General features: G+C 40.8%; 1 protein-coding gene across 1 annotated transcript in view; it reads left to right on the top strand.

Annotated features, from left to right (window-relative positions):
- The window catches only part of fam13b (family with sequence similarity 13 member B), a 49,430-nt gene that overhangs the window by 12,770 nt on the left and 22,135 nt on the right, over positions 1-14,525 (top strand). Inside the window, exons 7-8 of the mRNA XM_020607494.1 lie at positions 2,982-3,109; positions 13,512-13,556. Of these exons, the coding sequence (XP_020463150.1) occupies positions 2,982-3,109; positions 13,512-13,556 (173 nt within the window). The remainder of the gene's footprint in view (positions 1-2,981; positions 3,110-13,511; positions 13,557-14,525) is intronic.

Raw genomic sequence — 14,525 nt, 5'->3', positions numbered from 1 at the left:
GTCCCCCTTCTTAAAAAGAGGGACCACCACCCCGGTCTGCCAGTCCAGAGGCACTGTCCCCGACCGCCATGCGACGTTGCAGAGGCGTGTCAACCAAGACAGCCCAACAACATCCAGAGACTTAAGGTACTCAGGGCGGATCTCATCCACCCCCGGTGCCTTGCCACCGAGAAGCTTCTTGACTACCTCAGTGACTTCAGCTTGGGTGATGGACGAGTCCACCTCTGAGCCCTCAGCCTCTGCTTCCTCATCGGAAGACATGGCGCCGGGATTGAGGAGATCCTCGAAGTATTCCTTCCACCGTCCGATAATATCCCCTGACGTAATTGACACGTGAATGATCGCAGGTATCGTACGTTCGGTAAGGCAGCTGTTGCGCCGCATTATGGGATTTGTAGTTTGTGTGTTATCGGCGCTTCATATCACTGGGCCATTAAAGAAAGACGTATAAAATGCTCTTGCGGGCCGGATGTGACCCGCGGGCCTTGAGTTTGACACGTGATTTAAGTGAACGCCAACAGCCCAGGGGACAGTTATACACTCAAGATTCATTGTTCACCATGTTGTGGTTAACTGGTACCCATTAAAACTATGAATCCCCATGACCATTTCATTTTCTATGTGAGTTTGTGTGTGTATTGTAAGGACGGCACATCTATGACTTCTACAATTATGGCAGGTCTTTAAACATATTGAAGATTAGAGGCATGCACTTCATTTATAACCCATTAAAAACTTTATTCAGGATATCTCTAATTACATTTTGCAGTCACAACTCATATTTAAGAGATATTAAATTGCATTAGTCTAAAATGTGAATTCCAGGTATTTCCAGATATTAATATTAAAAATTAAATCAATTATTGTATATTATTAAACCATCTCTATGCTAAATATTTGTCTGCACCTTATAAATGCTAAAGAGAGAGAGTAAAGTGTTATCAAGGAGATTTTTTTTTACTGTAATTGAAACAACCCTCACAAACGCTAGGCTATGTGCACAAGTATAATAAGGTTTGGTGGAGTATTATTATTATTATTATTATTATTATAAAATTATTATTATTATTAAAAAGAACATTTCTGCTGCTAAATTGGCTTTTATTGTTCTGGTGAATATGGAAACTGTCTAAAAGTAGGACATCATTACATAATCACACACACACACACAATGACAATGCAAGAATTCCCTTACAATCAATCAGAGCTCTTGAAGAAGAGGAGTTTCCATAGCAACAGTGCAGCCTTAGCAGCAGATGGGGTTGCTTTAGAGACAAGTGAAGGGGAGAAGAAGAGGAGATGACAACCAGAGCGACATGGAAGAGACAGGAAAACAAGTTTCATGACCTTTTAACCCGTGCTTCTTCCAGGGTTGTTTTATCTGATACTGACACATGAAGCAGCACAAGAAAAACCCTTGAATCACTAATGTGCTATATCAGTTAGTGATGAAAGAAAGGTGCTATTTACAGTATGACCGGTAAACTGCAGCTCAAGCATATGTCTTATTTACATGCTGTCAGCTGTCTGTATTATGATGAGTTAGTTCTCTCTGCATGTTTATACCCCTCCCCTCCTCTCTCCATCATCTGTCCCCTTCTTCCCCCCCCCCTCTTCTCCTTCCCCGTCTTTTGCTGTCAGATACCTTATGTTCTCTATCACGGCCCCTTGACCTTAAATACTCTTATTTCTCTTTGTATGGTCGTATTTATATGTAAAGCCATTTGAATTAACTTTGGTTATGAAATGTCCTTTACACATAAACTTGCCTGGCCTCCTTCTTTCATTATCCATTGCCTTGGTTTTTGCCTTTAGAAGATTGGTAAAATATCTTTCACAAAAATGTGCTGTAATCTTCTTCATGTTAGATATTGCAGTGTCATAAATGTAACCTCATTGTAAAGAAAGACAAAACATATCTGCTTCACAGAATCTTTTAGAAACCTTGCTATTTCAAAATTACAGAGGTGTCATTTTTCTCACTTTATGACCACTTTCATAGTCAATACAACAATCTATTCAGTGCACTTGTTTGCTTTCTTTTCTCAGTGTATGCTAAATGTCTTTCACTAGGGAAAAATTATATTCATCATAGGACCTACCTCAAATGGTAGTCTTCAAGCTTACCCCTCCATCAATCCTTTATGTTTGTATGTCTTTCCCTTTCACCATATCTGTTGTGTCAGTGTGTTACTCTTTAGCTTCCTTTTTTATAATTTGGTTTCTTAGGGGGAAAACCTGTAATATCATGCACCTCTCATGCACATGCAAACACAGACTGCCAACACCTTTCTCTGTATCTCTCTAACAAGGAGCCTTTTCTGTTGATGTACGTATCGAAAAGTACCTCACATTAGAAGTCACTCCAGAAATAAAATGAAGAAAGACGGGCTCATTTTTATTACTGTGATTTTTATTTTTTTAAGGGGTTTACATTACACAGTGGAACTATTATCCCCTCCTCTGAGCTCCATCCTGAGGCTGTTAAATGTCAATGTGAATAACGATGAATTTATTTATTTAACCAAAATAATGTATTTTTTTTCTTTAGGCATGCAAGTAACTGCAAAGAATATTTGATTTTTTTTTTTTTTTAGCTAGCTCTATTTTTTCACCTTAAATTAGATGGTGACATAACTTTCATTCATTCATTCATTTTCTACCGCTTAGTCCCTGAACGGGGTCGCGGGGGGGCTGGAGCCAATCCCAGCCGGCAATCGGGCGAAGGCGGGGTACACCCTGGACAGGTCGCCAATCCATAACTTTCATATTTTACTTTATTTCAAAAATGTTTGCATAAATCACATTACCCTATAAGAAACACTTCAGGTTGGTTCCCAATACAGATTCACTTAGCCCAAGAAAAATCCATGTGTAGTGTGGTCATCCCTGAATGCACATTTTCTCATTGTATAATTTTTGTTTGTTTGTTTGTTTGTTTTTAATATTGACCTTTCTTTTCTTTGTATTTCTGTCTTCAGATCACAGAGCTGTTGGATGATGATAAGGGTGAGGCAGAATGTGAAGAGCTGCCTCAAGACGGGGAAGAGGGTCCTTCCTCCTCCGACTCACCGCAACACACACGTGCTGACGACAGCCCTGCAGCCAGGTGAGACATAACTACATGTACATTTTCCTACATTAGTCCAGGAGTGTGGAGCACCCTTTTCTGTGGTAACATACCAAGAGATTACTTTTTAATGTGTTTGAAGTACACAGCATGAGTCACACTGCAGTTTGGCAGTTTGTCTACCTCATTATTGACCTAAGGGTTTCTGTGCGTTTTTTTAAATCCAGAAAAGCAAATGCCACCTATATATTTAAGCTTGAATGAAAAAAGACAGAATGACTGTCTTATTATTGTTGAGACAGAAAGCAAAAGCTAATTTTCTCTGCATATCATTTGCACAAATTTGGGGACCATATGTATAGTCTCTGTTGATTGACCCCGAACAGCAAACGTTTCAGCTGTACAGACATAAGCTTTGAGCTAGCTAAAACCCAAAGCATTAACTGTGTGTGGACTCTGTGTATGTGTGTCTGTCACCTGCATACAGGTATCTGCATCTTAAGGATCTGGTATCTAGGCTGTTAATCGATTTATTCATGTGGCAGCATAAAAGGATTCTCGTGAGGTTGTGTGTGGTTTTGGGGTAAAGCTTTAAGGTGGCAGCTGTTTTGTACAGTTTTGCACACAATGCTTTAATCATTGCTAGAAGAGGGTCAAATGCAGCAAATTCTTTAAGTTAAACGAAGCTTGCCAGACTATTGTGATCTCTTAAGTCTCATGTGAATGCTTTAATTGATATTAATTCTCTGTTAGCTGTGCTTAGCCTGCAGCCTTCATCCCTGTGACCTTGTCTAACCTTAATGTCTGGTCTAGAGGATTATTGCTGTATGTGTACACCCTGGAGTCAATGGCCTGCACCACTAAGCTATGTAAAACAATGTTGACACAGAGCTTTGGAGAATACATCTGTTGAAGTTGCTAAAAATATCGAGCACTTTTCAGTCCAGCCACATACATACAGAAGTATGTACACAGAAGTCTTGTTGCTTCCAAATCCAAAAGTAAACAAAATGTGTGTTCTATGATTTATGGGTGAACTAACATATTTTATTTCGGGCTACACAGATAACAGACCTCATTTGTAGACCTAAATCTCTAATACCTGCTGGAACAATGGCCATCAATTACATTTGTAGAAAAGTTGTACTGTTAATGAATCATTGTTCTGAACATTTGACTATACATCCATCCCACAAATACCTTACATTCTGATATATAGGCCAACATTTTAGTAAGATTTCTTAACAATCCTTATGCTATTATGAATAATGTTCTATCAGGTTATGTATTCTTGTCTTGGCAGCCTTGTTTAAACTTGAACTTATTTTGATATTTGGAAATCCTTTTCATGTTAGTAACGGCAGAAGAGCGAGGTATTGATTTAGTTCTTCAGCATTTTGTTAGTCATATCCTATAACATTTAATCATCAGTTGCTTACCTTCACTTTCTTCTGCTGTGGCTCACGAGGTAGGGCAAGTCGTCTTCTGACCAGCAAGTTGGTGGTTCGACTCCCGGTCTCCCCGCATGCCTAAGTGTCCCTGAGCAAGACACTGAACCCCAAATTGCTCCCGGTGGCTTGACTAGCGCCGTTGTGTGGCAGCCTTGTCGTCATCGGTGTGTGAATGTGTGTGTGAATGGGTGAATGGTGTATAATCTCCCTGTAAAGCGCTTTGGCCAGTGCATAAAAGCGCTATATAAATACAGTCCATTTACCATTCTATAAATGTCGCTAATAGATAATGATTTTGATGAGTCAGTACACATGTACGTTTTAGAGGTGAGCTCACCGTTCCATGTCTTTATCAGTTATTCTTTGACACGTATGTGGTTGTTACAGCCCAGAAATGGAGAGAAAGTTCCCATTGAATGACTCAACATTAACTGTGGCTGAGTTGTTTGTCTTGCACTTGACAGGCAGGGAAGTCTGTCCTCTGTGGTTGCTGCAGTGCTCCTTTAATAGACCGACAGCTAGTACACACACACCTTACATGCTGACAGCCTCTGCTCATTTCACATCTATATATAATCTATGGTATTTCTCTTCTAATCTCTCTGGTACCCCATCTCTACTTGCCTCCCTCTCCACTCTTCTTATATTCTCACTATGTGGAAAGTATTCTTCATGAGGCTGCTGAAATTAGCTGGCAGGCTGAGGAAGAGAGCTCGAGATGAGGAGGAGAGGAGCTGGAGGGAGGGATGGATTAATGGAGGGAACAGAATCAGGGCAGAGAAGGCCATGGGGGAGCAAAGACAGGGTGGGAGAACTGGAGAGTGTCACTACTTGTGAGCGATTTATCGATTTTCAGTCTGAGTGAAAACACAATATCAGAAAAGGTCAAGCCAGAAAATTGCCTTTAAATACACTTTATAACAAATGTGATTACATTGCCTCCACCTTTGCTTGTCAGTCTGTCACGTTGTAAGTATCTATTTTCATATGGCTGTAGAAATGATTTTAGTTTTCCCTGTGCAACACCACAACATGGTGAAGAGCTGGTCTTTGCTTCCCCTCCTACTCTCACCCATCACTTTCAGATTGTGTGGATGCCTGGGCGCTTGTACTGGGCACAGCTTGTAATAAGATATCCTAACCAATTGAGATACTTATACATGTGCTATTAGTTCCCGCCCTCAGTTCTGGTACAGGTGTCTTATCGGACTTTCTAAGGAGCACTTGCATTGCTATATCATCATGGAAAAATATTTATTTTGTCCTCCCGCAGGCCGCTGCTGTGTCAGCACATTGTTGCCACTGTAGCTGCTTGTGTTGGTCACAAAAAGATAAAGCTCAAGTTCTTAAGTAGAGTTCAACAAAACCATCAGTAATACCAGACAGGGTGACTTAACACCAACCTGTAGCCAAAGTAGCGTTATTGATTCATGACTAAAGCTGCATAACATTTATTCTTTCTTCTACTGTTGAGGAACATCTGGAACTATAACATCTGCTCTAGTTTAGACAACCGTGTCCCAGACAGGAGACATAAGAGTTTAAAATGAAACACTTGGAGAAAGTCAGGGACTATTTGGGTATTTTGCAAATCAGTCACAGACAAGCAGACATTATGCAAAACTGTATTTAACTTGGATTTACTTCTTAGCTATATGTTAATCTAACACACTACATGACATGGAACACTGTCTAGCATTATTGCTTACTTGGAATCAGTGATTTCTACTGTACAGACTAAATGGCCATATGTGGACTAGAAATCTAGCAATAGAGCCTTTACTGTTTTTCTTTCTTTTTTCAATTTTCATAACAGAAAAAAGTCCCAATTTGGACTGATATGGAGCTTAGCTATGTCGTGCAAAGTCATGCTACATATCATGAAAATGTCAGTCTTTAGATCCACTTCTGAGAGCTGTGTTACACTGTGGGCGTAGTGCATTGTGTGAGCGTTTTTATCATAAATACCTTACAGTTTGAATGTTCCAAGACAAAAGAACAGCAGCACAGTGCATCTTGTTCCTACTGTGTCACCTGATTAGGCAAAGGCTGCATTGTCTTCAGTTAAAGTACCACTAAGTCTTGCTGGAGGGGCAAGAGCCCTTGTGTGATCATTCTCCTCTTGTATATTTCCTTCTTCTGTTTTGTTTTTTGTGTTTTGTTCAGCGTTGTCTGAGATGCTTGACTTTAGGTTGAGGCTAATGTACAAATGCGTTTAGTTGCAGTTGTTCTGATGAAACATTACTCATCTTGTCTGGATCTCAGCAGAATGTTGCTGCAGTGCTTAAAGCAGAACAGTCAGAGTAAATGCCTTGATTTATTTGATAGCTAGAGTTTTGTTGGGAACTACTCCTGTTGGTCAAGCATTCTTAGGTCTGGCATACTGTACTTTGTCTTTCTCGTTTCGGTTTGTGAGTGAACCCCAGACTACACTTTGTTTAATTTTTCAAGCATTTTTCTCTGAAACAACATTCAGTGTCACAACAAATAGGCAACAATCAGGTGGTAGATAGTCTTTCTGATAAGCTTCACCTTCTTGTGTTTGTTAAAAGCTTGTAAGATCTTCATTATAACAAGCTTCTAAGTTTGATCTCAAAAAGGTTGATCTGACGTGGACCTATTGTTTGATACACAGAAACATCCATCTGTCCATCTATTATCTATACCGCTTATTCCTGAATAGGGTCGCGGGGGCGCTGGAGCCCATCCCAGCTAGTATTGGGCGAGAGGCGAGGTGCATGCTGGACAGGTTGCTAGTCTATCACAGGACTACAGAAACATTACAAGGATAAAATGAACAACCTTAGTTTCCTTTGGAGTGATGTAAGAGTGTTTTGATTCAGTTGTGATTGTGTTCTTTATAGTAAATGGCCAGAGTCATTATATATGTAATGCACATTTGAAACACATTTCCTAACTGTGCATATGACAAACACTTTGACCATTTGACCAAACACATTTATTACACCTTTTACTCTGTCTATGAGCTAATGCATCACTTTCACCCCGTTTCCCATCCAGAGCATGGATTGAGCCGCATATTTCTGTCTGAACCCGACCCCTCCCTGAAAGTGTGGCATAATTTCTAAATTTCTGTCCGAACCCTCGGGTACCAACAGGTCCCATCAGGCTCGTTTTGGGTATCCACACTCTAATCCCGTCCCTGTTTCAGTCATTAATTAATGCTTTTGATAGCCTCTCATTACAAAAGAGACTTAAGACACAGATGTGTGTGGCTTTGTGTTCCTGTGCGTCTTCTGTGTGCATTTATTCCTGTTTGTGTCCTTACAGCCCACTGGGTTAGCTGTAAGGACTGCTGAGTTTATAGTCACCACTGAGTGGACCAAAAAAAAAAAAAAAAAAAACAAACCCCCCCCTCCCATTTTCTGCCTCTTGATTGGATCACGATACTCATTCCCTCTTTGATTGGCTCCCAAATCCAGCCCCTTCTATCCTATTGGTCCTCCTGGGGTTGTTGCCTGGTTACATCAGAAGCTCATATATTTGAGCAGGGATGTTTACTGCAGCACTTTTACAGCCAGAGTGAGACAATCGTACCCACACACACATTCTGAGGACGCCACAGAGTGCACACAGGAGATACACTGGCTCTGCTTCTGTACCTGCTGGTTCTGACACTAACACCTCAAAGTGCTCAACTGGGATAACCACTGGATACAAGGCTGATCTTCTGACCGGCCAGATACTGAAAAAGAAGGAATTACATGGCGGAGAGACTGAGAGCTCAGACAGAACAAGCATAACAGCTGGATATCTATCCTGCAAGAGATGCGTCACGTTGTTAAAAGGAGGAATAAAGAAGGAGACTAACTGTGCCGAGTTCCATTAAAAGTCAAGGTGACTTCTCTGCTAGATGTTTGAAAAGTAACCTGTGTTAACTTGATGACCACAGATACAAGCATACTGGGCAAAACAAGGGGAAGAGAGACAACAGAGACAAACTATACCAGGCATACCAGACAGTCCGCACACTGAAACACCTATAGGCTGGATCCTCTGACACAAAAAACAAAAAGGACAGTTAGAGAAAACACAACTGGAAACATGAGAATGACCTGTGACATTCTGCTGCAGAGGTAAACATCAGGGTTGTGTAATTTCTCTGGTCTAAGTGGAATATGCGATTGCATGGATAGATAAATGAATGAATGAATGATTGAGGAAAGGTGCATGGAAAAGGAAAAAGGTGCAACGAATTACACAAATGAAGTAGATTAAAAAAAGATGGCTGGAAGAATGGATAAAATTATAAATAGCTGTAAACTGTCATGCTGAGAGATATAAAGTTTTCCACTTTTTATGTAAGAATGGAGGGAAATGAGGATGGGTTGTGTGCTTGCTCTTTGTTTTGCTACCAGGGAGGATGAAACAGGAGACACGAGAGGAAGTCTGTCTTGTCTTTCACAGGAACAGAAACAAAGCAGACGAAGAAATGAATGGGGTCATGGCGTCACTTAATAGTTTATACTATGATATACAGTCTTAGTATAAAGAAAGCAGCAAGGCTGGCTGAGAATGTGTCAGTGTTTTTATTAATCGGGTAGAACGTGACCGTTATTCTTGCTTTAATAAGCATTTTCTGGTCATTTTGGCTTCACCATTCAAGTATACCTTTTTAATACCTGAGGTGTTCATCTTAAGCAAGTAGGTGCACTTTCTGTACGTTCCTAACATTGCTGAGTATCAGAGTGCTCTAAGGTGGGCTTTCTTTTTCTGTTTTGTCATGTTACAGACAAAACATTTAACTGAGTAAATGACCACTGGATTAATCAACACTGAAGGTGGTTTTTAGTTGTTGCCCTGTAAATGAATGGGGTTGACATCACTTTGTGATTTGGGAAGCCCTTATGTTCTTTTTTCAGCTTTTCTGACTGTTCACAGACAAATCATTTAATAAATTAACCAAAAGGATAGATTCACTAATCAATTGTATTTAAAAAAAAAAATCTTTGTTACAGCCCTAATTTGGACTTTGTTGTGAAAACGTTTGTATTTTTAATCACTGTGACAGGAACATTGTGATGCCAGAAACTTTTATCTTTTTTGCACACACACTGTTTATTTATATAGCTCATCGAGTTATACACATACTCAGCCGGTGCTGAAAAATTAGACAATTGAACTGCAAGCTGTCAACAGTTTTGCATCATCTGCTCTCGACTCTGCAACAGGAATGATGACTTTAAAGAGTGAATTAAGAGGTGTTAATTCAACTAAACAAAATAGGTGATTACTCTGATGGGCAGATGTCTGGGGGATAACCAAGAGAACATGAATGAATGAATGAAGGAGAGTTGCAGTGGTCATTTATAGGCCCAGCTGGAAAGTGGTCGTGGATAAACAAATGAGCAGTATTCAAGCAGAAAATTAAACATGGGTCTTGAATCTGTGACCAGCTCCGTGTTTGAGTTGTGGATAGTTTGAATGCAAACATCTGTTGTAAGACTGAGAGTTTCTTGGCCCTGACATGAAGGACTGTAAATCTTTACTGTTTCAGAAGCAGTCAGAACAGCTGTTTATGAGATGTAAAATGATGCCTGTAATTCTCTGTGTGTGTGCTGGTGCTGTGGTTCTGTGAATTGTAATGAGATCCTGTGTGTTGGAAGGAAGCAAGGGCTTAAACAAAGTGTACATATGTTTGAAGTACGGGTTGAAAGCCCAAGCAATGAATTGTCTTCTTGAATTGAATTGAAAGGATTTACATGTTGGACGATTGTGTGGGTAGATGCGTAGACTGCAGTGGTCTGTACCTCCCACCCAGAACAGAGCAGAGTCAGGGTTGCTTACACCAGCATCTCTGTAAAATCACAGCAGACTCACCTTACACACACTCGGTCTCTGTGCCTCTTTCATTTATATCAAGCCATTAGTGTAAGTTTTGTTAACAATATAAGGACTTTCTTGATTAGTCTTTCTGCTCTTTATGGTCAGCACTGAGAACACTAAGTTGTCTTACTCTCTTTTGTTTTGTGTTTTGTGTTTTCAGTGCAGCAGACAAAACCACAGTCATGCTGAGATGTTTTTCTTGTGTAGTCACTGAGTCGAGGTCACTTGGGCGCTGCAGTATGTATTTCAAGTTGTACGAAACTGATCCTTTTTCACTGTACACATATGATATACTACCATCTGTTAAGGGCAGCTGATCATATGATATACTACCATCTGTTAAGGGTAGCTACACAACAGCAAAAACTGGTTGTTTTTGTTTTGGCCAAACAATGTGCAGCAGAGAATGTGAAATCTGGACTGGACCATGTATTTCAAAAGTGTTTAGTTAGAGTTAAAATAAACTGAGTTTGAAATGATGAAAAACAAGGTAGCTACTTGGGTTTTATAGTATTACTGTCAGCAAACTGCTAGCTGATGGAGTGGTTCATCAAGATGTTATCAAGTTCTTATCTCTATCTTTGGCTGCTGCTGTAGTTGTGGTTGGAGGACAGAGCTGATCTAATCCAATTCAGAGAACTCTACTTGGAGCAAAGCCTTTAATTGCCCGATTGTGCTTTTGGCTCTAAATGTGCCAACTTCAGAACAAAAGTGATATGTATTAAAATTGTTTGTAGACGCCCCAGCATGTCGGTTTTTAAGAATTTACATGCTATTAGCTGCAGTACAACATGGATATGGTTTGAAATGACTTTTTAAAAGAGCAAAATCAGCATTATAATTGTCCCAGCAGTTTCTTGTCAGAGCAGTGACCAGTGGGTTGTTTTTCCACTTAAATGGTATATTTTCTAATCATATTTTAGAAAAAGTCATGTTGGTGGTTCCAGTAAATATTTTTAAAGCTTACATGTTCTGCTACATCAGAAATACTCAGTGATCCTACTTGTCCCTCATGGGACAGGGAAGAATTGTCCTAAAGGGCTCTATAAATGCTGTCGTATGTTCCTTCAGGGCTCAAGTGACGCTGATAGAAATGTTATCTCTGCTGCTTTGGGAGCTTGAAGACGGCAAGAACACCCCAAAGGCCACAACAGTGGTTTTAGTTCAAGTCATCAGGGGCAAAATGGTGTAAGGTCAGGTGTTATTGTTGCTACTTATGGCCTGTGGAGGTTACATAATGTCCTTGAGGGCCCTATCAGTGATCTATTGTTAGTGATGCAGCCACCCCGCATGGTCCCAAAGGGTACAACTCAGCAAGAGAGCCTGCTGTCAGATGCTATTTGTGTCTTCAAGGGACAGTCGCTGCAGTAGGGATCCTATGGGGTGTGTTCTAGTTTAAAAGCCTGTTGTCCATGATGGCTACCAGGAAAACAAAAGAGAAGAGTTTCACTTGACAGCCTGGTTTTTGATGGTTTTAAATAAAATTGCCCGATGTTTGGTAGGGAGACAAATTACTGTACAGGAAGTCTGACGACAGTCTGTTATCCAAGTGTCAATCGACTGAGGAGGGTGAGAGAACAAAAGAAAATGTTTTGTTCTTAGTTACTACTTTAGTAGTTCTTTCACATTTCAGTACTCTTTTGTCAGTGCTTGTTTGTCTTTTGCAAACATTTTATCAGACTCACTGTTCTGCTTTGTACAACACTTGTTCACCTCTCTTTTTGTCTGTCTCTCCATCACATGCTCCATGATCAAGGTTACAGTGTCAGAAAGGGAATGTGAGATGGCTGTTGCATTCAAAGTCAGGAAGGAGCAAGGGAGGAGATTAAAGAGAAAAGAAACCTGAAGGAGGTGGACAGAGAAGGATGAAGTTGAGGAAAAGCAAATGTTAGAGAAAAGGAACGTCTGTAAAAAAAAGGTGGTATGGTGGAAGGAGAGTGATAAATATTAGACAAGGAGGGAAGAACAGGCGAAGAGGTAGGTGAAAATAAGCAATAAATTGATAAGTAAATGGAGAGAAAAATCAAGGGGAACAGGAGAGAACAAATTGAATTCAAAACATTAATAAAAGAAGAAAGTAACCCTGATGAAGAGACAAGAGAGGGCAGAAATTAATAGCAACAAGAAACAAGGGAAGGATGAAGAGAAGGGATGGGAAAAGAAAAATAAAGATGGAGGGCAATGTCATTGTTGCTTCCTGTGTACCTTATTATTTCAGTCTGTATCGATCTTCTTCCTGCACTAAAAGTGTGTTTGTGTGGTGTTAAAGAAACAAAGTTTGCATGGCCTTAGCTGCTGTTTTTCTGATGAAGAGTTTGGCTGCCTGAGTCACACACACACACACACCCACCCACACAGACACTCCTTAATCATCACAACTAAATGTCTTAGCTCTCAAACATCCCTTTAAAGAGAAGAACAAAGTGTCCATGGTATAAAACTTGAAGGTATCTTCACACTGTTGGCCATAGAAGTACACACACACACACACAGACAGTATGTATGAGACATACCCAAGCGCTTGGGCACAATGTGAAGGACATTGCCATGTGCGTGTGTAGGAGTGTTATATAAATCTGGGGTCCTGCACGCATATCACCATGTGTTTGTGTGAGACAAGGGTGAACCTGCTGAATCAATAGACACATCGCAGCCACCTCCCTGGTTCATGACGCGCGCACACACACACATTTGCTGCGTTGCTTATGGAGGAACACTGAAGAACACATATGACACACCCTTCTATCTGATCAGCGGGGTTAGGCAGAGCTTTGTAGCCTAAATAACAATCTGCCCACCTAGAGTGGCGCCAATGAATGAAGGTGTGTGTGTGTGTGTGTGTGTGTGTGTGTTGCATTATTTTAGATTGTCCTTTTGCCATCAGGGATCTTAGGAAACAGCTGCAGTAGTAACATAAACACACACTCAGTGACTGATCTCAACTCTATCTCTCCAGCATATAGTATACACAGATGTACAGTATATTGTATGTATGGACTTCTTCCTGTTTTGACTCTTGGTGCCCGACACCCACACCCTCCAAGGTTGTTTTGTGTCGGGATGGGAAGGCAGTCGAGGAGTACACAATGTTCTGACCATGCTGTCCTTTTCCCCGATCTCTCTCTCTCTCTCTCTCTTTGCAGCTCCCACCTCTCCCCTGTATCCATCCTGCCTGCTGACTCTGCTGAGTAAGTCCACACATACACACTCACCACTATTATCTACAATTAACGATAACATAATGTACATAAGCACTTCTTTAGCTAAAGCTGAAATGAGAGCTACAGCAAATAGGACAAGTCATTTATGTGCAATTAACTGGAAAAAAATCTTAAAGCAAGCAGTTGTTTCTTGCAAATTCATTGAGGAATGATAGAAAACCGACAACAATGGGTAAGAGGGAGACGACAAGGTTAGCTGAAGTGAAGAGGGAGTAAAAGACCATCTGCTCAAGAGGCATATAAAATAACAGGAATCTAGACAGATATGCAGGCAGCACTGAGAAGAGCTGAACTGAGGGAAAGGTACGAAGAACTGTTAAGGAAGAAGGATGAAAGCTGGTCTTTTGATTTTGAAGCCAAACTAAAGTATTTTGCATTGCTTGGTGCTTTCATAGCCCCAGGGACATGAACTCAGCAATCACATGACTGCACAGCCTCTGCTTATCTACTGCATGGCATGGCAACAAAATAAATTAACACCAGTAGAATAGTTTTGTTTGGTACTGTACAGTATGAGTTGACTGGCCTGAAAGCTTGAGGGCACAAACACAAACTGGGTCAGGGCTCAGGAATAAAACTGAGTACTGAGTACTGAAATTCAGTACTCTAATGCATCAGCAACAAAAGAAAAGATAAATGATCAGTTATCAAAATAGTGCATGATGCATTTTCAGGCAACTAATTCTTTCTTAGTACCGGCTAGATATAGTCGGGCTCACCTCCACGCACAGCTTGGGCTCTGGAACCTTACTCCTCGAGAGAGGCTGGACTCTCTACTACTCTGGAGTTGCCCGCGGTGAGAGGCGGCGGGCTGGTGTGGGCTTGCTCATAGCTTCCCAGCTTAGCCGCCATGTGTTGGAGTTTACCCCGGTGAACGAGAGGGCCGCTTCCCTGCGCCTTCGGGTCGGGGATAGGTCTCTCACTGCCGTTTGTGCC

Source organism: Monopterus albus, unplaced genomic scaffold (assembly GCF_001952655.1).
Source record: "Monopterus albus unplaced genomic scaffold, M_albus_1.0 scaffold86.1, whole genome shotgun sequence".
NCBI lineage: Eukaryota > Metazoa > Chordata > Actinopteri > Synbranchiformes > Synbranchidae > Monopterus > Monopterus albus.
The sequence above is the reverse complement of the archived record's forward strand: the minus strand, read 5'-3'. Positions and strand labels throughout refer to the sequence as shown.